The sequence below is a fragment of the Camelus ferus genome, chromosome 9, assembly GCF_009834535.1.
Source record: "Camelus ferus isolate YT-003-E chromosome 9, BCGSAC_Cfer_1.0, whole genome shotgun sequence".
Lineage (NCBI taxonomy): Eukaryota > Metazoa > Chordata > Mammalia > Artiodactyla > Camelidae > Camelus > Camelus ferus.
Window position 1 is genome coordinate 9,445,106 of NC_045704.1, and position 23,683 is coordinate 9,468,788.

Below are 23,683 nucleotides of genomic sequence, written 5' to 3' on the forward strand. Positions count from 1 at the left end.
AAAGCAACTAGAAAGAAGCTAACGGATGTGAAGGACAAAAGCATAACAGACATCCTTGAAATAGAGAACTGGAACAATAAAACGTTCCTGAAATGAAAAAGGTAAGTCTGCCGGTTAAAAAGAAATAATGCTAAGTCCTTATACACACTCAGCGCTGACCCTTACAGTGGGCCTGTGACATGGGCACGGAAATTCTGAGGCTCAGAGCCAGATGGGGCCTTCATGATCACGGATACACAGTCTAGGAGAACCCTTCCAACAGGGTTCTGTCTGTTCAGTCCATGCTGTTAGAGGATTTTGTGCAGCAACTGGCAACAGTAACGACACGGCCTCAGTACAGGCCTAGAAGTGGGACTTAAGTCAGCCGGAGGCACCGAGAAGTAAGGCGTCGAGAAAGAACGCGGCGGGACAAAAGCGCCTGGCCTTGGTTGAGAAAACCCGGGATGGACTCCCCCGGAGCTGATCCTGGAGCCAAAACAGGAATATGATTGGAAGAGACAGGATAGCAAGCGGATTTCCAAACGGAGCGAGGGGAAAGAAATCCTGGAGCAGGACATTCTGTGGACTTTGGAACGGAATCGCAGAAAAAAGCTGCCCGAGTATGCAGTGGGGCCTGCGCATTGGGTTTATTCCGGGAGGGACCATTGGCACAAACCTGCGCAAGCGCACTTGCGGCGGAGGTATTCTGGCTGGGCGGGGTCCGCAGCGGCTGGCCCAGCGCGCACGCGCGCTGCAGGGCCCGGGCGTGCGGCCTCAGCACACCTGCGCACCGAGACGGCGGCGGGAGGGCGGGGCCTCCTGCGTGCCCCTGCGCTAGGGGGATTGTGGGATAGTGGCGGACGGAGCCGGGCGTCGGAGGCCCTGAAGTGGACTGGAAAGCCCGGGGACAGCGCCGGTTTGGGGAAGGGGACGGTGGAGGAAGTGGGCCTCGGCTTCCGTCGGCCGTTGCTCAGCACTGTGGCCTGTTCGGACTGCGGAGTAGGACGTCTTCCCTGACTGGCCTTTGCTTTCCCGCGGGGCGCCGGACCGGGCCGGGGAAACCGGGGCGACTTCCCGGCTGAGGGCCTGCGCGGGCCTCGCGACCCCGCCAGCCTCTCTCAGCCGCCTCGCCTGCGGGTCCCGGACTCCCGCCGCCTCCCAGCCGGCGCTGACCCCCGAACTCTGGAACTCGGCGCGCAAGGGCCCCCCACAGGCCCGAGAGCGCGTGCGCGAGCCCAGGCGCCAGCGCGCGACCCCCGCCGCCGCCCCCGCCTCCACATACCGGGCCCCTGAGCAGGGGCCGGAGCCGCCGGCGGCGGGGCGGGGGGGGCGCCCCGATGAGCCCAGAGTGCGAGGAGCCGCCGCCGCCCCCCTGCGCAGGTGAGCGGGCCGCCCCGGGACCCTCCCCTCCCACGAGAGCCCCGCCCAGGCTCCCCTCGAGTTTCTTCACCCCGTCTTTTTCGGACTCTTCCCCTCCTACGTGGGAGCTCCTCTCTACCCCAGTCTCTTCTTCTCAGCTCCTCCGAGTCTCCTAGTCTCTTCTCCCAGCCCCCGAGTCTCTTAGTCTCTACTCCCTCAGCCCCTCTCGTCTCTTAGTTTCCCCCTCAACCCCCCTCTCATCTCTTAGTCTCCCCCAGCCCCTCCGATTCTCCTGGTCTCTTCCTCTTCAGCCCACCCCTCCTTCCCCTTTCAGGCTCATAGTGGCTTCCCCCTCTGACCCCCCCTTACCCCTAGGACTCCACCCCCACTCTCTTACTCCTCTGGCCGCCTCCCCAGGACACCCCTCACCCTCCCTGTCTCTGCCTCACCCCCTCCTTCCCGCCGCCTGCATCCTAGACTCCACCACTTCTGTAACTGTCACTCTCGGGCTCAGGAGGCCAGAGTAGTGGGGCTTTCTCTTCACCCTGACCGGGGCTCTCCTGCCCCGCTGCCTCTGCTGTGAGGAGGATAGGGAGCCAGCCTAATGTGGAGCAGCCACCTCTCGATCCCCCATCTGTGAGATGAGGTCGGCTGAGGGCAGGGTGGGGAGGCTGGTGCTGGGCACAGAGGGAGGGAGGGAGGGAGGCACCAGCCTCAGGCCCTGCCCTGGGGAGACAAAGGCAGAGCAGGACAGTCACAATTGCTGGTGTAGTGATAGAGGTAACCCAGCGCGTTGCGGGAGGCCACAGAGCGGAGAGACTGGTGAGACTGGCTCAGCGGGTGGCTTTTTCTGTCTAGGAAGGATGAGTAGGAGTTGACAGATGGAGAGTGGGAAGAAGGGCCTTCCGGGTGGAAGGAACAGCACGTGCGAATATGTGAAGGTGGGAACCCAGGAGGAGTCTTCGCGCCTGGAGTGCAGATGTGCTGGGAGGGAGGGGCGGGCTCCTTGGTGGGGCTGCTTGTCCAGGCCCTTGAACGCGACCTGGTTAGGGTCATTCTTGCTCACTGTGTCACGGACCTGTACATCTGTGCTGAGGACACAGCCGTTACTAGTAACACCAGCCTGAAAGGCAGATGTTTCTGGAAAGGAAGATGTGTTGTCAGGTGTGGGACGGGCTTCAGAGTTGTAAAAACTTCAGCAGGGTGTAAGTGGCGCTGACAGCAGTGCTTTCCTCACAGGGAGGTCTGGGGATTCAGCGTGTAGACGTCTGCAGCAGAGGGCAGGGCACAGGAAGTACCTCAGGATCCGAGGCTTTTAGGGTTATTATTTGGTTTAGGATTATCTATTGCAGTGGTTTTCAGCAGGCCGCCCGGGGAGGGGGGAGGTTGTATCCCCAGGGGACATTTACTAATGGTGGGAGACACTTTTAGTTGTCACAGTTTGGGGGCTGCTACTGGCAGGCATCGAGGGGATGGAGGCCGCGGGCGCTTCTCAGCATCCTCCGATGCAGAGGACGGCCCCCGACAGTGGCCCACCGCAAGGGTGTTTTCCCGCCCCAGTTGTCAGCAGTACGGTGGTGGAAAAACCCTGCCCTCTTGCTTGGATGTTATGTATAGCTGTGGCTTACTTGTTCTGTTGCTACCGTGAGCAGCTCTGTGTTGTGAGCTGTGTGTTTTTATTTACTCTTGTGTTTTTGGTAGTTACTTTTGGTGGGATACCTCCTGTTTCTTTCCAGTAGGGGAGAATCTTACCCCCAGCCCACCCAGCCACCCACCCAGTGTTTTTTCAGGATCCATGGCCAAGTGACCTTAGCTGGTCACCTTCACCTCAGGACTCCAGTTTTCATTAATTTGAGAAGTAGCTCTAGCAGTGGGCCTGACCTTATGCTACGTCCTGGGAAATTGGCATCTTGCTGCGGGAGGCAGGTGACCGAACAGGCAAGTCCTGTCACCGAGCGCTCAGATGCTGTCATAGTATGACCACGGAAGCTGTGGAAGTGTGGAGCAGGCCCCTCACGCAGTCAGGGGAGGCTTCCTGGAGGAAGTGGTGTCTGCGCTGAAGCCTGAAGGACCCAGAAGGAGCTGGCTAGTCAGGCCCGAAGAGTTGGAGGGAAGGCAGAGGGAGCAGCCGAGCCAGGGCAGAGGCGAGGGCGCAGAGGAGCAGTCAGGTGTGGCGGGAGTGTTGTGTGCCATGCGGGTTGCAGCAAGAGGTGAGGTGAGAGGCCTGGACGCCTTGGTGAAAATGAGAAGCCTTCCCCACATCCCTGGGCTCCTGCTCAGCTCTTGGGCAGGCTCAGCGCCTGGGGGGTGGGGACACACCCTCCTTTCCAGGCTGAACCACCGTTTTGCCTCTGAACATCGGCTTTGTGGCTCTTCCAGAGGAAGTGCAGTCTTACAGTGACCGTGAGGTGTCTCTCAGGAGAGAGACTGAGGCTCAATGGGGTTAGGTCCCTGGTCTAAGGCCACAGAGATTGGAGTTTGGAGAGGCAAGATTGGAACCCAGGCCTTTCTGACTTTGGATCACCCTATAACACTCACACATCCCTCTGTTTTCCAAGGGCTGTTTCAAAATATATTCATTGCATTTTTCCTTGTCCCCTTTGAACCTGTGACCAATCCAGGAGATGGCCCAGGATGTGAGCTTTCAGGCCCCTCCTCAGTGCTTAGCTAGGTGTCCAGTTCTCTTCTGTTTCCTAATTAATCCATCCCCTGGGGTTGGACCAGAGCTGCCACCTCCCCTGGGAGAGTGTGTTCTGGGGTTAGAAGGGAAGTGGTGCCCCTAACTGCCCCCTGCCCCGCTTTCCCGAGAAGAGAAAGTCCCAGCCCCTCATATCTCGTGTGGCCTTGGCCAAGTCCCTCTCCTTCTCTGGCCTCAGTCACCCCTACTTCCATACGGGTGTCCTGCCACTTACCTTGCTGGGTACGTGTTGGGTTCTGCCATTACCATTGTCCCGTTCCTGGAATCGGAAGCCCCCCACCCTGCTTTTCAGATTTGGCTGAGAGCTGGCTGTGGCTCGCGGGGATTTAGAAGGCAGTGGTCTCGCTGTCCTCTGACCTGCTGGGTCCTGCAAGGGCTGGAGGCTGGCCAGCCAGCAGTGGGTTCTCCCCTCCTGGCCTGTGTCTCATTCAAGTGGCCTGTGGGCCTGTGGTGGCTGAGGGCAGCAGCGTCAGCAGGCCGTAGATGGCCTCTCCCAATGCTAGAACCCCTGCTGAGCCTAGGGCATCTCAGGTGGCTGCCCCGAGGCCCTCACAGAGGGCTCTGCACACTTGACATCCACTTCCGGGTGCTTCAGGGCCAGGGAGGGCGAGGAAGGGGTGGCAGATAAAGGATCAGCCCACAGGCTCCCTCGCAGGCGGGGAACAGACGGTGGCAGCAGCAGTGGCAGTGGGGATGCTCTGTGGGAGCTGCAGTTGGGCCCCATCTGAGCCCGGGCAGGGTCAGGGGCTAGAAGCCTCCTGAGGGGGTCAGCTGGTGTCGGAGGCCTGAGGACAATGCAGCAAAGCAAGAAACCCGAGGTGGTGGTGCAGAGCTGGCGGAGGGGGTGAAGGACGGGACGATGGCGGGGCGGGTAGGTAGTTTTCGTTTTTAATGGCTTCCTTTCTCATTTAGTTTCCCCTTCTTCCGTTAGCAGCCAGAGTCATGGTTTTCAAACGGTCGCTAAAAACCAGTGGTAGTCACTTCCGTTTTCTTGAAGTTTGCTACAAGTTGCAAAGAGTGGGGGCAGCGGGGTGTGTGGCGCCCGCCAGAATATTTGAGTGAGCTCTCTTACTCAGGCAAAAGGGGCATCTTTCCTGGGTCTTCTGTTTTTAACGCCATCACCCTGGGTGGTGGCTGCTCCTTCCCTCCTACTCAGAAGTGTCGGGGCTTCAGCCTGGCTTCAGGGACAGATAGGGAGGGCCAACCTTTGCTTAGCACCTGCTGTGTGAGGCCTACGGCCTGACCTGGCTGTTCTTATAACATGGCCCTTCCTTATGGCGGTGCTCCCATTTCACAGATGAGGAAGTGAGGCGTTGGGGTGCCACGTGCCCGCCCAGGTTCGCCCCCTTAGAGACTGAGAATGAAACCCACCTCTCCTGTCTGGAAGTTCCATTAAGTGGGAAGGTGGGACTGACTGCCAGGACTTGAGGCTAGAGTGAGTTAAGAGTTTGTGGCGGGGAAGTATTCTCTTTCTCTTTTTTGTGTGTTTTCTTTTTTCCAGTTCTCTGTCTGCATTTCATTCTGTGCAGACCTCGAGAACTGATGTTTGTAGAACTGCCACTCAGCTGCATCTGATCCTTGCAGCCTCCTCTGATTTTCCGAGGGACCTGAGGTTCTGAGACGTTCAGGGGCTACCTGGTTTCTGATCCCTCTAGAGTCCGCGCTCTGCAGGCCCCTCACACCCTGCTGCCTTGTGACAGGGGCCCCCGGCCCTCCCCGCCACACTCAGTTCTCTGGCAAGCCAGCTTTGGAAGGGAAGCCCGACCTGCTGTCCAAGGCAGACAGGGAGGGTTGGGGCGGGGGTGCATAGCCTGTGCCCTCTGCCCAGGTGCTTTGGAAGTGGGTGGGTAGGCCTCAACCGTGAGAGTTTCCTCCTCCAATCCGGAGGGCAGGGCGCTGAGTCCCGTTGTGCTGTGGTCCGTCCCTGCAGGCCCCATGCCCTCCTCTGTCAAACGGGATTAATAGCAGTGCTGCACCTAGTCATGGGGCACCTGCTGAGCTCAGAGACCACGTGGGTGGTGAGGGCGGGGAGGGGGGACCTGGGCGTGCACCCGGGTTGGAGGGTTGGAGCCTGGCTGTTTGTCAGCTCGGGGTGTCTTGGAAGCAGAGCAAGGCCCAGGCCTGGCCCTGTCACAGCAGCCTCAGGCAGCTTTGGTTTTGTGTGTTTTTGGTAACGGTTTTCTGTTGATACATAATTCATATGCTGTGTACGACTCATCTATTTAAAGTGCACAGTTCAACAGTTTCTAGTCTGTTTTCAAAGTTGTGCAACCATCAGTCACGACAATGGATTTTTTAAATTGAAGTATAATTGACAAATAAAATTGTATACAATTGATTTAAGAACTTTTTTTCCTTTTAGAGCATTGTTTTCCCGAAAGAAAACCCCACACCCACAAGCAGTCATTGCTCACCTTTCTGCCCCCCAGCTCCTGAAAACCATTAATCTGCTTTCTGTCTCTATGGATTTGCCTCTTCTGGACGCTTTGCGTAAATGGAAATATGTGACATGTGGTCTTTGATGCCTGGCTTCGTTCACACTGCCAGGGCGGCCTTTTAAACTCGAATCTCCTTACTTACCCTTGCACGAAAGTCTGCGAAGTAGGAATAGGTGGTGGTCTCTGTGGGTCCAGGCAGCAGCTGCCTCTTGAGGTGATTCTGGTCCCAGGTCCACCCAGCTCAGGAAACCTGCCCAGGCCTGCTGTGGAACCTGGTGGCTGGGGAGTCACCTTCCATGAGCCATAGTTTTCTCACCTGTGGTGTGAGCCCTGTCACAGGCTCGTCATCGAGTGGAGAGGATGGTGGGAGGTCCCTCAGGGGCCTGGGATCTGGCAGAAGTGGGGAGTTGCCCTGTGCAGAGGAGGGTCTCTGGGCACTTGCGGAGTCGGGGTGGGTCTCACTTCCTTTTGGAGCAAGGGTCCTCACTCAAACACAGGGACACACACTTAGCCCCTGGTTCCGTCCATGCTCCTTCCTCCCCTCCCCACCCTACCCGGTGCCCCTGAGTGTGGCTGGGGGGAGCAGAGTGGGAGCGACTCCCTATACCGATGCCCTGACAGGTGTGTCAGCCTCCGGGTTCAGGGGCAGCGTCCTTGGGAAAGCTTCATGGTTTGCGGATGGCAGTGGGTGTCTTCCACTTGACTTTGCTGAGCACACATGGCACGCCAGGCTCTGTCCGAGGTGCTGTCCAGGGTGCTCAGCCCAGCAGGGAGGGTTCTCTGTGTTGTCCGTTGTCCCACAGGGCACATGCAGCATTAAGTGCTGTACAGGTCTGGACACGTGTCCCATGGCTGGTGGGTAGAGTTGGGGCTGAGGGACTGCTCCAGCCCTTCTGGGAGATAAATGCTTGGCAGGAAACCCAGTTATTGGGACACCCCAGCCGGGTGAGGCAGCAAGAGCGAAGTCCTGAGGGGAGCCCAGTCTTGATGTGTTCTGGAAACAGAAGAGAGGGCAGGGTGGTCAGAGCAGGTGAGGGCCGTGTGTGAGGGAGGCGGGAGTAGCGGTCAGCCAGGGCGGGGCTTAGAGGTATTGTAAGCGGGCAGTGGGAAGCTGGGGAGGTCCTGAGCACAGACGAGATGGAGTCAGATTTTTCCTTTCAGCGAGCTCCATCTGTCTGCCTGTGGAACGGGGTGTAGAGAGGTGCAGGGAGGCTGGGAGAGACCGTGGGGCCTGGTTGGGGTGGTGGCCCTGCAGGTTGAGAGAAGGTGTGGGTGTTAATTATGTTTTGGAGGGAGGGTCTCCAGTGCCGGGATCTGGATGGGGAGGATCCGGGGAAGCCTCTGGATTTCTGGTGGCCCCCCAAAAGCTGAATGTCACAGTCAGCAAGTGATGGGGGTGTGTGTGTGGGAGGCCTGGGCCCAACCTTCCTCCCTGAAGGCAGAGGCCTCTACTGAGTAAATGCTAGACTTGGAACCTGGTGTCCTGTTAAGGCCCCCAAGGGCCAGGAAGGAGCTGGCCTTCAGCTGCCTGGAGGTGTTGGCTGGTAAGTGCTGGGCTAGGGAAGACTGTAGGCAGGGTGGAGCCAGTGCTGGTGCAGACCTGGGCCTGAGCTCACCCCCTTGTTCTGTACACACTTATTGCTGGTGGCTGGCCTCCAGTGAATGGGCCGAGGCCTCTGCACCCTTAGAAATTACCTTCTGGGGCTTGGGTGCCCACTCCACAGTTCACCAGCACCCAAACCTTGAGGCTGTCCATTTCTTCCTTGGGGCGGTCGTGAGAGTCGGAGGAGATAATGGGCTGAGAATGGTGTCAGGTGCAGTCAGCACGGTTTGTCCGCCTTGTGTGTCTGGTGTGTTGGCCATGGACTGGCCCCGTTCCCACAGATCCAGGTGCCTGAATGACTGGTATGGTGCTGGGGCAGCGGTGTCACACAGGGCCTTCTTGGGGGCTGCAGGCTGTGAAGGAGATGCACCCCAAAATGGCAGTCCTGGGGTGACGTGTGAGGAGCCAGGCCAGAGCTTCCTTGGGGAGAGGGTGGCACCAGGGGAGGTGGCCTGGCCTCGGTCGACGCATGGTGTCGGCAGGTGTGAGGGAGCCTGGTGTGCAGATTCAGGGAGAACTGTGAGTACTGGGGGGACAGGAGGTCCTGGGTGGACGGCAGCTGGGAGGCGGTCAGGGGCCCTTGGGGTCTTGAGCTCGGAGCCATCTCAGGGCATCCTGGGGGAACAAACAGATGTTCAAGTTTGTGTTTCAGGAAAGCATCCTAAATGGGAGTGGGCTGCAGGGCTAAGGGGGCAAGTCCCTGAGTGCTGTTGGACAGGACCCGTGAGGCCTGTGGGACGGGGGGCTCTCAGGTGCCCCCACGTCTACTGCCTGCCTGGGGCCGGCGTTGGCTGCCATCTTCCAAGGTCATGGCTCCTCCACTCCATCTTCAACCATAGTCAGCCAGGGCTTAGGAACTGGCATGACTCTTGGCAGGATTGTTGCAGATTTAGAGCCAATTGTTCCTGGTCAGTGAGGAGTCACCCTGGGGGCAGGGAGGAGATAAGTGAGGCTCCTGAGGAAGCTGGAAGGGAGAGCTGGGTGCTGGCAGCATCTTGAAGGAACTGAGGGTCAGAAGACCAGTTGCCTGCCTCTAGCCGTGTGTACCCTCTGTCTCCACCCTGGCTTTCAGCTCCAGCTGCTTCCTGAGTTGAGCATCTTTCTTCCCTGGGCTGGTGCCCCGTCTGTGGCTGGCGTGCTTTCCATGATTGGGATGCCTGGGGCAGGGCTTTGTAGGAGAGGGACTGGCACACGGGTCTGGGAGGTGCCCAGCATGGGCACTGCGACCACTCAGTCTTTCTTGGCCTGTGCCTAAGGTGGTCTTCACGAGGCAGATGAGGAGTGTGAGCTGTGGTCAGCACCTGCGCGATGCTCGGGGGTCCCAGCTCACCTGCGTGTGGGTTGCCTGCCATATAGTGGGGTGACCACAGCCCCTCAGAGGGCCATAGGCACAGTGGACATGAGGAGTGGACGTCAAGTGGCCTGGGAGCTCGGGGTGGGTCTCCACTGTATGGTTTAGGCTGGGGGCCTGTAGACCTCTACAGAGGAACGGCCCAGTCCATGCTCATCAGGGGCTTGGACCCACCTGGTTCCTAGTGAGTGCTCCCCCCGAGATGCTCCTAAGGCCAGGTGGGCCACAGCCGGCATGCGGGATCTCCAGTGCTGGCCAACGAGCTGCCATCTTCCAGGTAGAGGACACTGGCCTTGCTGTCCTCCCTGCTGAGGTGGTTCCCCATCCTGGTTGCTTTGGGCTCTGGTCAGTGGCTATTCTGGGAGCTGCCACCCCCTCCCTTTGAAGTTTTCCTCTTCCTGTCTTGGCACTGGGTATGGAGGTGCGTGTGCGTGCGTGCGTGTGTGTTTGTAGTGTCCAGGCAATAGCCACAGACTTCTTTCCCTTTGCCACCGCCTCGCACCCTGCACACAGCATGGAGATTGCTCAGCTGGATGGCGTCTTAATTTGTTGAGTAAATAAGATTGAAGCGAGTCTGATGCCAGAGGTTCCAGGATGAACACAGTTCCAGCCCAGATATGGGGGCAGTGGACACAGGCCTTGTGGGGACAGGATTGTGGTGGCTCTGCACAGTGTCAGGCTGTTTTCTGTGGGCCCTGGGTGTGGTCACAGCCAGGGGTCTTCACCGGGCCTGGTGGGGGCTGCACAGTAGGCAGGATAGTCACCTGCAGGTTGGCCCTTGCAGGCTGTCCTGGTCATCTAGGTGACAGGTGCTGAGAGGTGGAGGGTGGCAGGTGCAGTCGGAGCCCGTGTGTGACAGCCCCTACCTGCAGGGCGCCATGTTTTGGAAGTTTGACCTGCACACGAGCTCACACCTGGACACACTGCTGGAGCGGGATGACCTGAGCCTGCCGGAGCTGCTGGATGAGGAGGACGTGCTGCAGGAGTGCAAGGTTGTCAACCGCAAGCTGCTGGACTTCCTGCTGCAGCCTCCGCACCTGCAGGCCATGGTGGCCTGGGTCACCCAGGAGCCGCCGGCCAGCGGCGAGGAGCGGCTGCGCTACAAGTGAGCCTTGCCCTGTCGGTCCCCAGTGGCGGGACACCGTTTTTATTACAAGACATCCCAGATGTCTCCCAGGTGGAGGGATGGGCAGGGCAAACCTGAGAGTCCTCCCAGCCATGAACAGCATTGGGCAGCCTGTGTCATTGGCCCACAGCCTACCTGCATTTTACTTCCCGAGGTCTTATTCAGTTGGATATTTGCTCTCTCTGTGGAGTGTGGACAGCACGAGGCCTCTCCCACCCCACGTCCCCAGTGTCCAACACGGTGCCAGGCTAGGGCATGTCCGTGCCTGCTGCTGCGGGCTCCTCTGCCCTTCACTCCCACCCTGGGGTCCTCAGGTGTGCCAGGCAGGGAATTGTCTCCGTAGCAGGGGGCTTCTGTCTGCCTAGGTCGCTACTGCCCTTGGGCCCTGCTCAGTCTGTCCTGGACAGCCCTTCCTGTCCGCCTCCTGGTTCCCTGATGTTGCCCTCTGTCCAGCCCCTCACACTAAAGACATGCACATGGTCCTCACGAGTGCTGCATCTTCTGTCCCCGAGGCCTTGAGCCAGACTGGGAGAGAGTGCTCTGTCCCCCTTTGCCCTTTGTAAAGTGGAGGTTGGGTAAGGTGGTGCTAGCTGCTTACTGTGGGGCCTGGTGCACAGTGGGGACCTCTGGTGGGGCCAGCAGAGTGTCCCCCATGCCTCCCGAGGTCCATCTTGTCAGTTTCCCAACCCCATGTGTGTCTTCTCCCTCCTTCGCTCTGTCCATCCAACATTTCTGTCCCCCTGCCCACCAAACTAGAACGTCCAGGGGCCCCATGGACTGGGCTCTGGCTCACAGTAGCAGGGAGCTGCCATTCTGACATGTGTGTCGGGCTGCCCCTGGGGTCCCTATCTTGTTCCAAGGAACCCACTTCTCAGGGCCCCTATAGTTTACGGGGCCAACCTGGAGCATGTTGTGGTCACCTGAGGCCCTGGGTGGTACACTGGGCAGAGCTGCCCTCTCCCTGTGTGAAGGTGTCTTGGGGATGAAGTTAGATCATACAGAGGTCACTGGGGCCTGACCTGGGACAGACTGGAAGGTCAGGGGTGGAAAGACAGATGTTGGTAGAGGGTGGGCTCCAGGCTCAGGAGGCTGGATGCTGCCTTGGAGCGTGAGGAGCATGGGTGGGCTCCAACTGGGAGGCAGGGTCTTGGCCTCCGCCCCCACCATGCCCTCCCCAGCCCTTTCTGGGTGTGACAGGTATCCCAGCGTGGCCTGCGAGATCCTGACGTCAGATGTGCCCCAGATCAACGATGCCCTGGGTGCGGACGAATCCCTCCTGCACCGGCTCTACGGCTTCCTGCAGAGCAGTGGCAGCCTCAACCCGCTGCTGGCCAGCTTCTTCAGCAAGGTCATGGGCGTCCTCATCAACCGCAAGACGGACCAGGTGCCAGGGGCCCTGGGATGGGCAGGTGGGCAGGCGTGGGTTCAGGGTCCTGCGCTGACGTGCTGGGTCCCTGTGTCCCCAGCTTGTGTCCTTCCTGCGGAAGAAGGACGACTTTGTGGACCTGCTGCTGCAGCACATCGGCACCTCCGCCATCATGGACCTCCTGCTGAGGCTCCTCACCTGCGTGGAGCGGCCGCAGCTGAGGCATGACGTGGTCAACGTGAGTGCTGGCTGCCTGGAGTGCAGGCTGGTGAGGCGGGGCCGGGGGCGGGGTGGCTGTGGGTGGGGTCAGTGAGCACAGCCCCTCCTTCTCACCACAGTGGCTGAACGAGGAGAAGATCATCCAGCGGCTCATTGAGCAGATCCACCCGTCCAAGGACGACAATGTGAGTGCAGCCCAACCACCTGGTGTTCCCAGTCTCCTCTCTGCACCAACTTTGTCCACCCCCAACTCCTTCCTTAAACCAGGGGATGAGAACAGGGAGCCTTTGGAGCCATGTATGTGGGGAGGGGGCACCTGCTGAGAACAGAAAAGGAGTTTACACACATGGGACATTTCTCAGGAACCAGGAGCTTGGCCCCATCATTTGAGGGGTCTGGGGTCTGAAGAAGGTCCTCTGGCCTTGGCCCCTCACTGCTGCCCTTCCTGGGACACCCGCCCCCCATTCCCTCTGTTGCTGGCTCTGTGCCCTGGCGGCTCTTCCTGTCTTGCGCCTGGACCAGCCCTGCCTGTCCTTCAGAGAAGCTACCCAGGGGCCTTGCACCTGTCCCCCAGCCCACTGGCTTTCAGAGTGGAGGGCTACAGGCGCAGGTAGTCAGCACCAGGCACCAGGTCAGCGCCTGGCCTGGGGAAGTGATGACTGTCCGGGCCTTTGTGGCCAAGGGACGAGGGGCATCTGCTGTGAGCCAGGCGGTGGGCACCTGTGAGGGGCTCTGCTGTGCGACGAGGGGCACCTGGCTGTGTCTGCGTGGATCGAGGGTTTGTGTGGGTGGGCCCTGGCAGCTGCCTGTTGGTGAGACTCAGAGCTCTGCTCCTGCTCCTCCTTGTATTTGTTCACTTTGCAACAACTATTTTGAGACATAAAATGAATACCATACAACTCACCGATTATAGAACTCACCCATTAAAAAATCAGTGGCTTTTAGAGTATTCACAGGGTTATGCAGCCCTCACCGTGTCGATTTTAGAATCTTTTTCATCACTCCAGAAAGGAAACCCTATACCCATTAGGTTCTATTCCCCCTTCCCCTCCCAGCCTCCAGCAACCACCAGGCTGCTTTCTGTCTTTGGGTTTGCCTCTTCTGGACATTTCATGTAAATGGATCACGTGATAGAAGGTCTTCCTTGACTGGCGTCTTTGCCTTAGTACCAAGTTGTTTGTGTTCATCCAAGTTGTAGTGTCAGTGTTTCATACTTTTCTTAGGCTGAGAAACGTTTCGCTGTGTGGATAGACCACGGTTGCTTATCCATTCTTCAGTTGGTGGACCCCTGGGTGGTTCCCCTCTTTCGCTACTGGGGATGGTGTGGGGTTTGTGTGGGTGTTTCCTTTTCCAGGAAACCTTCCTTGGTTTCCCTTCCTTTCTGCTGTCTCTCCCTTTCCAGCGTTTAGTGCCTCGTGTTCTCTCTCTCGGCATTTGTGTCCCTGTGTCTCTGTGACTCTCTGTCCTCAAGAGCAGGTGCCCTTCAGCTTGTGGGACTTCCCGACTCCAGGGCTGGGCCAGGGTCCTCAGTTCTCTCTCCCTCCACAGCAACATTCCAATGCATCCCAGTCCCTGTGCGACATTATCCGCCTGAGCCGGGAGCAGATGATCCAAGCACAGGACAGCCTGGAGCCTGACCAGCTATTGGCCACCCTGGAGAAGTGGGTCTGCGGGTGGTGCCCAGGGGTGGGGTGGGGAACAGTCCTGGGGGCCTTTCTCCCTGATGTCTGCCTGCCCCTGCCCTAGGCAGGAGACAATTGAGCAGCTCCTGAGCAACATGCTGGAGGGGGAGCAGAGCCAGTCCGTCATCGTGAGCGGAATCCAGGTGCTGCTGACGCTGCTGGAGCCCAGGAGGCCCAGGTGAGCTCTGCGACCCCTCGGAGCCCCGCCATCCTGCTCAAGGGTTGAGGGTTGCAGGGACACAGCCTCCATGAGTGGTGTCCCCTTCCTGGTGGTCGCTAGGGTCCCAGAGTGGAGTCCTTCATTCCTGTCTGACAGTAGAGGAAACAGACTGAGTAGACTGCCTGTAGCTTCAAGCTGGCCTTTGGGATCTGGGCTCCCAAGGGGAGCAGCTTCTCATTACCTCCCAGGCGTGCTCCATACATTCGCACGTGTGCACATGCACGTGCACAGGCCATCTGGGCAGTTCACTCTGCCCTCCACTGTCCCTGCTGCAGGTCCGAGTCCGTGACCATGAACAACTTCTTCAGCAGTGTGGACGGGCAGCTGGAGCTCCTGGCCCAGGCAACCCTGGACAGCGCCTCGTCCAGTGTGGGAACCCTGCATGCCCTGCGCCCGCGGCTTGGCCACTTCCACCAGCTCCTGCTGGAGCCACCCAAGGTGGGCCAGGTGGGCAGGGGAAGGGTGGCAGGAAGGGCGGCCGCTTGGTTCGGGCAGCACTGGGGCAGGAACTGAGCCACCTCTACTCCTGCAGCTTGAGCCGCTGCGCACGACGTGGGGCAGCCTGGCCCCGCCACTGGGCAACATGCGGCTACATGTGGTCAAGCTGCTGGCCAGCGCCCTGAGCGCTAATGACGCAGCTTTGACCCAGGAGCTCCTGGCACTGGACGTGCCCAACACCATGCTGGTACTGGAGGGGCCGGGGGTGGAGGAGGCTCCGAGCTGGGGGAGGGGATTAGAGGCAGGGGCCACTCAGAACCAGCCTGTGCCCCTCATCCCAGGACCTCTTCTTCCACTACGTGTTCAACAACTTCTTGCATGCCCAAGTGGAGGTGTGTGTGAGTACGATGCTGAGCTCCGGGCCTCCTTCTGACAGCAGCTCTGACACACCTGCTCAGAACCCTGTTGTGAAACATGTGAGCTGGGGCTCCCGGGTCCCCCCTCAATCCCCAGGGGTGGGCTCTGCCCCAGGTCTGCCCCTCGCCTGTTGTGCAGCCAGGCCATTCATGTGCTGGGGGCTGGGGGTGAGCCTTATCCTTGGGTCCTAGGAAAATAGAGGGTGACGTGCGGGAGGTGAGTGGATGTGGTGACTTCATGAGGCAGCAGGTGTCTTGGGAGACCGGGAAGGACGCTCCCAGGGTGATGGCCACTGTGATATGGGGAGTGCCTCCTTGGATGTAGCCCAGGGCCTCTGGGCTCCTGTCCACTGTGGCGTATTGTGTTTGGACAAGCAGGAGTGGGAGGCAGGCAGAGTAACTCTGGGATTTGCTGTCTAGACTGAGTGGGTTTCTGGGTGAGCAGAGGAGGAGACTTGTGCACATGCGTGCTGTGCACTTCTCGCAGGGGAGAGGCTGGGGTGCAGAGCCGGGGGGCGGGGTGCAGCCTGGCCCACCCGCACCCTCACTCTCCCCCACAGCTGCTGCAGCGTTGCTGCCTGGTGGAGCGCATCCTGACATCCTGGGAGGAGAACGACCGCGTGCAGTGAGTGTCCCAGCTTTCCCAGGGGGCGGGGCGGGCGCGGTGGGCCTGTGTCCATCTGTGGCCTCCCTCTTGCCAGGTCCGCCGGGGGCCCTCGGAAAGGCTACATGGGCCACCTGACGAGAGTGGCCAACGCCCTGGTGCAGAACTTGGAGAAGGGGCCCAACGCCGAGCAGCTGGGGCAGCTGCTGAAGGGTGAGGACTGGGGCTGGGGTGGGGCTGGGGTGGGGCAGGGGCAGGTGGGGGCCAGGGCCTCTCGTCCTCACGGCTGCCCCTTCCCACTGAGCAGAGCTGCCAGCAGAGCAGCAGGAGCGGTGGGAGGCCTTCGTGTCCGGACCCCTGGCGGAGACCAACAAGAAGAACATGGTGGATCTGGTGAGCCCACTGCGCCTGCGCTCACCCACTACAGCCCTCGCTGATTGTCTTCTTGGCCCAGCGCGGCCACCCGAGTCGCTGACCCCCTGCCCGCCCTCTGTCCCAGGTGAACACGCACCACTTGCACTCCTCCAGCGACGATGAGGATGACAGGCTCAAGGAGTTCAGCTTCCCGGAGGAGGCGGTGCTGCAGCAGGTGGGGGGCCGGGCCAGCCCTGCTCTGCTCCCCCTCTCCCCGGCCCTGCTCTGCCCCCTCCCCCTCGCCCTGGCCCTGATGCGCCCCCACCCCCCGCAGGCTTTCATGGACTTCCAGATGCAGCGCATGACCTCAGCCTTCATCGACCACTTTGGCTTCAACGATGAGGAGTTTGGGGAGCAGGAGGAGAGCGTGAAGTGAGTGTGCTCCCTCCATGTGCAAGGCCAGCGACAGGCGGGGCTGGCGGGGAGGGGGCGGAGGGCGGGAGGCTCCCTGTGATGCGCTCCCCTGCTGTCCTTTGTGCGTGCTCCCTGCTGCCCAGCCTCGGGCCTCCTCTCAACTGCCTGGCTTCTTGAGGAGTGGGCTGTGGGGAGGTGTGTAGGGCACGGGGCAGCTGTGCGGACAGGGGCTGCACAGAGCCACAGCCCCCAGTCACAGCGGGTCTGCCCCTCCCCTCCAGACGCCTTAGGGTGATGGGTGGGGTGTTTTTATCCAGTGACCAATCCTGATTATGTATTGTACAAAGCTTTGATACTGATTATCTCTGACGTTGCTGTCATGAACTGTTTTTATTGTCTGAATTTTCTGCCGCAGACATCTGAGGAAACTATAATTTTTAGTGTTTTATAAGTTTCACGAGCGGCCTTGTGGCAGCAACAGGCAGGGCTGGTGGTGTGTGAGTCTGTGGGAAGCCCTGGGCAGGGTGGGAGCAGAGCAGCCCGTGGACGCGTGTTGGGCCCTGGGCATGCTCTGTGAGTGGCACAGCCAGTGCTGTCAGAGCGGAGGAGGGTATGTTACTGTGAGGGTGAGTCTGTGACACCTGAGGGAAAGTGGAACAGCCACCAGAGGGCATGCTGTGGAGGCAGTCCTGAGTTGGGTGGTGACAGAGAAAGGCCCGGCGGGCCCCTCGGGCTACTCGTGGGGGCCAGGCAGCTGGCCTTGTCCGTGTTGTCAGTTTGGTCACAGGTACCTCTGGGTGTTACCCAGTTACATGCTGTGACCACCCACTTGGGGCTCAGGAACCCATCTATAGCTAGGGAGACAGAGTCTCAGCACTGTCACACAGCCCAGGGCACTCACTGGTCACTGTGGGAGGGTCAGCTGTGGTCTGTGGTAGCCACAGTCAGACCGAGGACCCCTGGGATGAAGAGCTGAGGATGCAGCGTCTGCTGTTGCTCTGCCTGGCACGGTGTGCGGCGGTAGGGGCGCTGGAGAAGACGCCCCCTGTCCTGGGGGGACAGAGACACTTAGTGCATGGCCTTGGTGTGGCTGGCTGCCCTTTGGGGATGAAACTGTGTTACCTCTTCTGTCAGGATAAATTCCAGTGAGGTTGAAAACGTTAAATGTGAAAAAAAAAATCCGAGCTACAGACTTGAAGCCTTCTAGAGGGCAAAGTGGGTGAACGTCTTCATAATCTCAGGGCTGAAGGTGCTACCAAGGCTGCCTGCTCTGCCCGGCCCGCTGTGCCCGCGGGCTGCCCCCTCTCCCGTGACAGGGGCAAGAGTGCCTGCCTTTCTGGTGGGCGGGCGTCCGGCTCGTGCTTGGACCATGGCTTTGACGAGTCAGCACTCGGGAATTGTTAACCAACTTCCGGAGTCGGCGAGACAAGTGATAGCCTGGGATAGTCCCGAGGCGGGCCCGGGCCGCCAGGTGCTCTTTCCACAGAACGGGAGGAGGAGGATGCCCCAGGAGAAACGGGGTGAAGTTGCAAACAAAACGAGTAGGAGGCTGTTAACGTTGCATCCTCTGTGGGTGGGAGTTTGAATTGACAGATCTCTTTCCACAATTTGTGTCAATATTTAACATGCGTGGATTTAATTCCACTTCTGTGAGGCTTTCTGAAAGAATTGAGTGGTGGAGGCGGATGCTGACACTGAAAGGCCTGAGGTTAGAGATGAGGAGACGGTGCTTCTACCACCCTTGCGTCCTAGGGTCCACACAGGAGCGGTTTTATTTCAGCTCCAGACTGACCCTCTTGGGGCCAGGGGTGTGCTTTGGTGTGACCTGTGTCAGGCTGTGTCCAGTAAAGTCACTGTGAACACTGAGCTGTCACCCGGGAGGAAGTGTGTGCCTGTAAATAAATATCCCGCCCAGGTTATGATCTCAGACCCTAAAAACAACCCATCCATCTGGGTTCTGTGTCCTTTATTTTACAGCGGAGAAAACAGGTTCAGGGGCCTTTGTGTGGAACCTCGCACGGCTGGGGCCGTGCAGGTCAGGCAACTCGCTGCTCTCCACTCTGCACGCATGCATGCCGCGGAGCGAGCTGCAAGGGCTGATTGGGGTTGCAGATCGGTTTTATCGAGGAGATGTACTCGCAGGCACAGGGCCGAGCGGGTGGCATCCAGCGAGGGGAGGGCGGCGGCGGCCCCTCACTGCCCCGTGCTTCTCCCGCAGCGCGCCTTTTGACAAGACAGCCAACATCACCTTCTCCCTCAATGCCGACGACGACAACGTGAGTGCCTCCCCGACCCTGGATGCTGGCAGGGGCTGCGGGCGGTCAGCGCCTCACCCTCCTGCCCCTGCCCGCAGCCCAACGCCAACCTCCTGGAGATATGCTACAAGGACCGGATCCAGCAGTTTGATGACGACGAGGACGAGGAGGACGAGGAGGAAGGCCAGGGCTCTGGGGAGTCCGACGGGGAGGATGGCACATGGCAGGGCAGCCAGCTGGCCAGGGGGGCCCGCCTGGGCCAGCCCCCAGGCGTGCGGTGAGTCCTCTCCAGAACCCCAAGCCTGGCACAGCAAGGCTGCAGGGCCCATGGGAAGTGGTCTTCACCAGCCAGGGGGAATTAGAGTGTTGTGTGTGTTAGTTGGGATGCTTTCAGTTTGGAGTGATAGAAACCCAACCCAGATTGAGTTCAGCTACGAAAGGAATAGGCTAATGGCTTGTGTGTGGCTGCAACTATAGGCAGGTCCTTCAGGTACAGCTTGGTCCAAGTGTGCTTGGAACCAGTATCTCCACCCCCCCAACCCTTCCCTCCACTCTGCTCTCCCCTGCGGTAGCTCTCACCTAGGTGTTCCAAAAAGGGTGGTGAGGTGTCCTGTCAGCTCTCTTCCCCCTCATTCCGGTGAAGTGAGAGAGGATGGTCGTCCCTCCCTCAGTCCCAGCGTGCGGGTCAGTAATCAGTACTTTATTTTTAACTCGTACTGGCTGGCCCCAGAGTCACTAAATGCACTCAGGCAGCAAAGACTTGCCAGTGTGAATACCGACTCAGGGCCTGCAGCTTGACCCCTGTGGCTTCTGACCTGAGGATTAGAGTGATCTTAATTGATGTGTGACCAGCATACAGACAAGTACACGGATCCTAAGTGTCCGGCCACGTGGACACCCCTTTGCTGACGTCCAGAGAAGGGAGTGGAACCATCCCTGTACCCGGATGCCCTTCCTGGCCTCTGGCGTTTCTAAGAGGAACACAGTCCTGACCTCTTGCCCTGTAGATTTTGCCTTTTTTTGTTCTGTGTGTGATGCCCATACCTCTGGTAGGTGTGGTGGTTTGTCATTGTCATCTGCTGGGTGTGTCACTGTGTGACTGCCAAGTTGGTTTGCACTTAAGTGTGTCATTGAGAAGTCAAAGGTCCTGATTCATCCGTGTTTCCTTCTGAGAGTTTTATAGCGTCAGCTCTTAACATTTCGGTGTTTGATCCACCTTGGGCTGGTTCCTTGTATGTGGTGTGAGGTAGGGGGCCAGCCTCATTTGTTTGTGTGCAGGAATGCCAGTGTCCCAGCATCACCTGGTGAAGACTCCCCACTGCATGGTCCTGGAACCTTTGTCAAAAATCTTTTGACTGTAGGTGCAAAGGTTTATTGTGTGTCTGTCCATGGCGGGGCTACCCTGTCTTGATTACTGTTAGGTTGTAGTGAGTTCTGAAATTGGAAGTGTGAGCGTCCCCAGCTTTGTTCTTTTGCAAGTTGTATTGATCATTTGGGGTCCTTTGAGATTCAGGGTGAATTTTAGAATGAGCTTGTCCTTCAGTGAAGACACCAGCTGGGATTCTGAGAGGGATTGCCTTGAATCTATAGGTCTGTTCGCGGAGTGTTGCCATTTTAACAATATTTCACCTCCCAGCTGCTAAATAGAGGATGTGTTTCCGTTTATTTAGGTCTTTATTACTTTTAATGGTGTTTTGTGGTTTTCAGAGTGTAAGTTTTCTGCTGCTTTTGTTAAATTTATTCCTAAGCGTTTTGTTCTTTCTGATGCAATTCTGAGTGAAATTGTCCTGTCAAAGTCGTTTTGAAATTGTCTCAAGTGTATAAAAATACAGTAGCCTTTTGTATGTTGATCTTGTTTCCTGCATCCTTGCAAAATTTGCTTGTTCTAACAGTTTTAGAGGATTCATTAGGTTTCTGTGTACAAAATCACGCTTTCTACAATTAGAGATAGTTTTGCTTTCTCCTGTCCAAGCGGGAGGAGCAGGCCCCTGAGTTACGTTCCTGATCTGGGGGACATCGGGTCTCCCCCGTTGAGTGTGGCATGGCTGGCAGGTTCTGGAGATACCCTCCCAGGTTTCCAGGCTCAGGAATCTCCCTCCGCCCCGTCTGCTGAGTGTCTAGCTCGCTTTCACTGTGTGCAGACGAGCCGCTTCTGGTCCTGGCTGCTGGGGACTGTGGAGCCACAGCGTGCATTCAGCATCTTGGGAACCTCCAAGTTTGCTTAGCGGTTCCCCGTTGGATGCATAGGCTGGCCAGACCTTCTCCATTGTCTCGAGTCACCAGCACTCGGCCGTTCTGTTTGGAGCAGCTGTGCTGCAGGACATTGCTTTCAGCCGAAGACACGGCGGTGATGAAAGTCCACCCGAGTCTGTCGTGGAGGAGGAGCGCAGAGTCAGCCTTCCCTGAGAGGGCCGGCCGCTCCTGCTGAGGGCTGCGTGGGCCTCTCCGCCCTTGTGCTGGTGGCCTCGCTCTCCCCCGAGGGTGCTCGGGTTCCCACCTGCCTTCCCGTATTGGGAGTGGGACTCTCTAGGCATCTTCGCACACCCGGGGCACAGTCCCGTGGCCTCTCCACTGCTCCCTCCCTTCCACCCCTTTGATTCCCTCAAGACCTTTGCTTGAGGCCAGCCCTGGGGGTTCAGGAGGATGGGATGGGAGCATTCCCCCTGCCCAGCACAGTGGCTGGCTGACTGACCGGCAGTTCCTGGGGCAGGAGCAGAGGCAGCACAGACAGTGAGGAGGAAGAGGACGACGACGAGGAGGAGGACGAGGATGGTGATGGCCGGGCGGCTCGTGGTGGGGCCGGGCCCCCCTCCTACCCCAGCCCTTGCCCCCAGCCTCCGGGTGGGTGAATATGCAGGGTGGGGCGTGGTTGGGTGCACACAGGCTGCCTGCCTGCTGTGCTCACCCCTCCCTGCTCTCCCCTGCCAGGTCCCGGTTGGACAGCCACATTTGACCCAGTGCCTATGGATGCCCCGACCGGCCCCCAAAACTGCAGGGAGAAGGAGCCGCATTCTGGGCCCCCCGCCCCACAGGGCGCCCACGGCATGCCCCTGGACCTCCCTGCCTCGAGCCCAGCTGGCCCTGTGGCCCCCAGTGCCCTGCAGCTCAGGTGAGGCTGGCGAGGAAGGTGGGCTCCTGGGTCCTCGTTGCCTTAGGCTCCAGTGCCAATCCCATCCGCCCTCGGGCTCCTGTTCTTACCTGCTAGGTCTCAGGACCCCGCCCCTCCCCCAGCACCTCAGGAAGCCACAGACGGCAGCAAAGTAGCGGAGCCCTTGGGTGAGCCCCCCCGCCCCCCCCCGCCCTTGTGCCCTGGCCTGGTGCGTACCTGTCCTGAGGAGCATGGCTGGCCTGAAGCTCACTGAGTCTCACGTCTCTGGGCCCTTCTTCTCTGCACAGCCCCTTGCCAGGCCTTGATCAGTGTCGGGGACCTCCAGGCTACCCTCAGAGGGACACACTCCGTCCCCAGCTCCTTGGACAGGTAACTGGCTGGGAGTAGCTGCCGGGGGCCAAGTAGGGGAGGTGGGTAGAGCCTGGCCCCTGGGTCCTCCCTGTCTCAGGGCCACTCCACGTGGCTCCTGCAGGACGCCCCACCCCTCTTCTGCGCCACTGCCCCAGAGCCTCAAGGCAGCTGGAGGTCTAGGGCTGCGCCTGTGCTCACACTGGTCACCAGAGAGGATCGTGGGTGGGAGGGCTTCCAGCAGGGTCAGAAGAGGGCAGGGCATGTGTGGAGTCTGTGTGTGTCCCAGCTGACCTTGACACAGGGTTCTCTGAATATGAGAGATGCCCTCGAGCTGTGCAGTCCTTCCCTGGCTTACACACCTGGGCCTAAGGGTGACTGCAGGGTGTCGGGGACAGTAGGTAACCTTCAGATGCCTCCACAGTGCAACCAGAGACCCTGCTACCTCTGTCCCAGCCTCCGGGGCCCACCAGTCCCCCCAGACCACAGGTGGGGAGAAGAGCCCAGAGCCTTTGGGGCTCCCCCGAAGCCAGAGGTGAGTGTGGTGCAATGCCACGGGGCAGCTGGTGTTCAGTGGGGGAGGCACTGACTCTTCCCGTGTCCCTCTCCCCCAGCAGTGCCCTGGACCTCGAGCCGCTCTTGATGCCCAACGGCTCTGCCCCAGGAGGGCCGGCGTCCCCGGGCTCCCAGTGAGTGGTGGGGGCTGGGGGCTGCGGGTGGGCTGGGCCTGGGTGGGCCGGGGCATTGGGCTCCTCACACAGGTCTCCCTCTCGGTTCCCAGGTAACTGCCTGGTTCCAGTGGTGGCGGCCAAATCCTCCATACTCCACGTGGACCCTGCCCGGGTGGGGGCAGGGCAGATCCCATGATGGCCCTGATGCCCCATCACCCCATCCCCACCCCACCCACTCTATGCCCTCTCTGGACTCCCGGGAGGCTGGTGCCAGGGAGACAGGCCCCGATCCACCCCCATTTGCACTGAGAAAAGAAATTTCGGAGTATTGTCTCCTAGAATAAAGATAGAATCGAATAGAGAGGAGAGTTGAAGGAGAAAGAGACCTATATTATATATTATATATATATATTGAGGGAGGAGAGAGTGGGTGGCCAGAGAGCCAGAGGAAGCAGGGCTGGGCGGGAGGCAGCTTGGACCTGCACCCTGTCCCACTGGGACTGCTGTGGTGGGGGTCCTGAGGTTGCCACCACCCTCCCCTCCTGCCGTGCCCCCCACTCTCGGGTGCAGACGCCCACACCCACACTCGGCCTTTCAGCTCAGGTCCACCTTGGGGGAGGGCCCGAGTGGGGGTCGTGCCTTTGCCCAAACCCTCTCACCCTGGACCCTGCACTTTGACCCAGGCTGGGAGCTAAAAGACCCTCCACCCGGCCCAGCCAGCTCTGTGGGACCCCGGGGCCCTGGTCCCAGGGGCCTCCCCGGTGACATTCCCACAGGGCCCTGATGCAGTTGCCGAGCCCCACCCCCCATCTCCTATAGTCCCTGGGGCGGGGCTTCGGCGAGGGTCTGGCTGGGGTCCCCCTCCTACTCCTTAGGGTCTGGGGTCCAGCCCAGCTGCCAAGTGACCTTGTCCCAGCTCCCTCTCCCCAGGCTGACGTGAGTGTGTGTGTGTTCGTGCCGAGCTTCTGTTTCATATTGCAAATATAAACAAATAAAAGAAGACAGTTTAAGACTCCTGTTGCTCAGACCTTGG

At 59.3% G+C, this 23,683-nt stretch overlaps 1 protein-coding gene across 12 annotated transcripts; it reads left to right on the forward strand.

Moving 5' to 3' along the window:
• The first annotated feature begins 770 nt into the window (after window positions 1-770).
• On the forward strand, window positions 771-23,654 carry PPP6R1 (protein phosphatase 6 regulatory subunit 1). 12 transcript variants are annotated; one of them, XM_032487654.1, is made up of 24 exons: window positions 771-1,359; window positions 10,288-10,533; window positions 11,752-11,938; window positions 12,021-12,158; window positions 12,259-12,324; window positions 13,688-13,800; window positions 13,886-13,999; window positions 14,317-14,488; window positions 14,574-14,726; window positions 14,821-14,955; window positions 15,456-15,520; window positions 15,597-15,712; window positions 15,807-15,892; window positions 15,999-16,088; window positions 16,188-16,285; window positions 18,486-18,543; window positions 18,621-18,799; window positions 21,233-21,363; window positions 21,451-21,631; window positions 21,728-21,798; window positions 21,919-22,000; window positions 22,404-22,514; window positions 22,594-22,668; window positions 22,761-23,654. In XM_032487654.1, the coding sequence occupies exons 2-24, from the start codon at window positions 10,307-10,309 to the stop codon at window positions 22,762-22,764; spliced, it is 2,652 nt and encodes an 883-aa protein (XP_032343545.1). In that variant the 5' UTR covers window positions 771-1,359; window positions 10,288-10,306; the 3' UTR covers window positions 22,765-23,654. The 12 variants fall into 12 exon arrangements, with proteins under 12 accessions (XP_032343545.1, XP_032343544.1, XP_032343539.1 ...); XM_032487653.1 differs by having other exon boundaries at window positions 772-1,359; window positions 10,301-10,533; XM_032487648.1 differs by lacking the exon at window positions 771-1,359 and having other exon boundaries at window positions 10,301-10,533; window positions 22,597-22,668.
• Window positions 23,655-23,683: the final 29 nt, after the last annotated feature.

Excerpts from the sequence above, each read along its gene's own strand:
- PPP6R1 (XM_032487654.1), top strand. The coding sequence starts at position 10,307 with ATGTTTTGGAAGTTTGACCTGCACACGAGCTCACACCTGGACACACTG. Across the intron at positions 16,286-18,485 it reads GAGCAGGAGGAGAGCGTGAA|CGCGCCTTTTGACAAGACAG; the intron begins GTGAGTGTGCTC and ends CTTCTCCCGCAG. Across the intron at positions 21,799-21,918 it reads CAAAGTAGCGGAGCCCTTGG|CCCCTTGCCAGGCCTTGATC; the intron begins GTGAGCCCCCCC and ends TTCTCTGCACAG.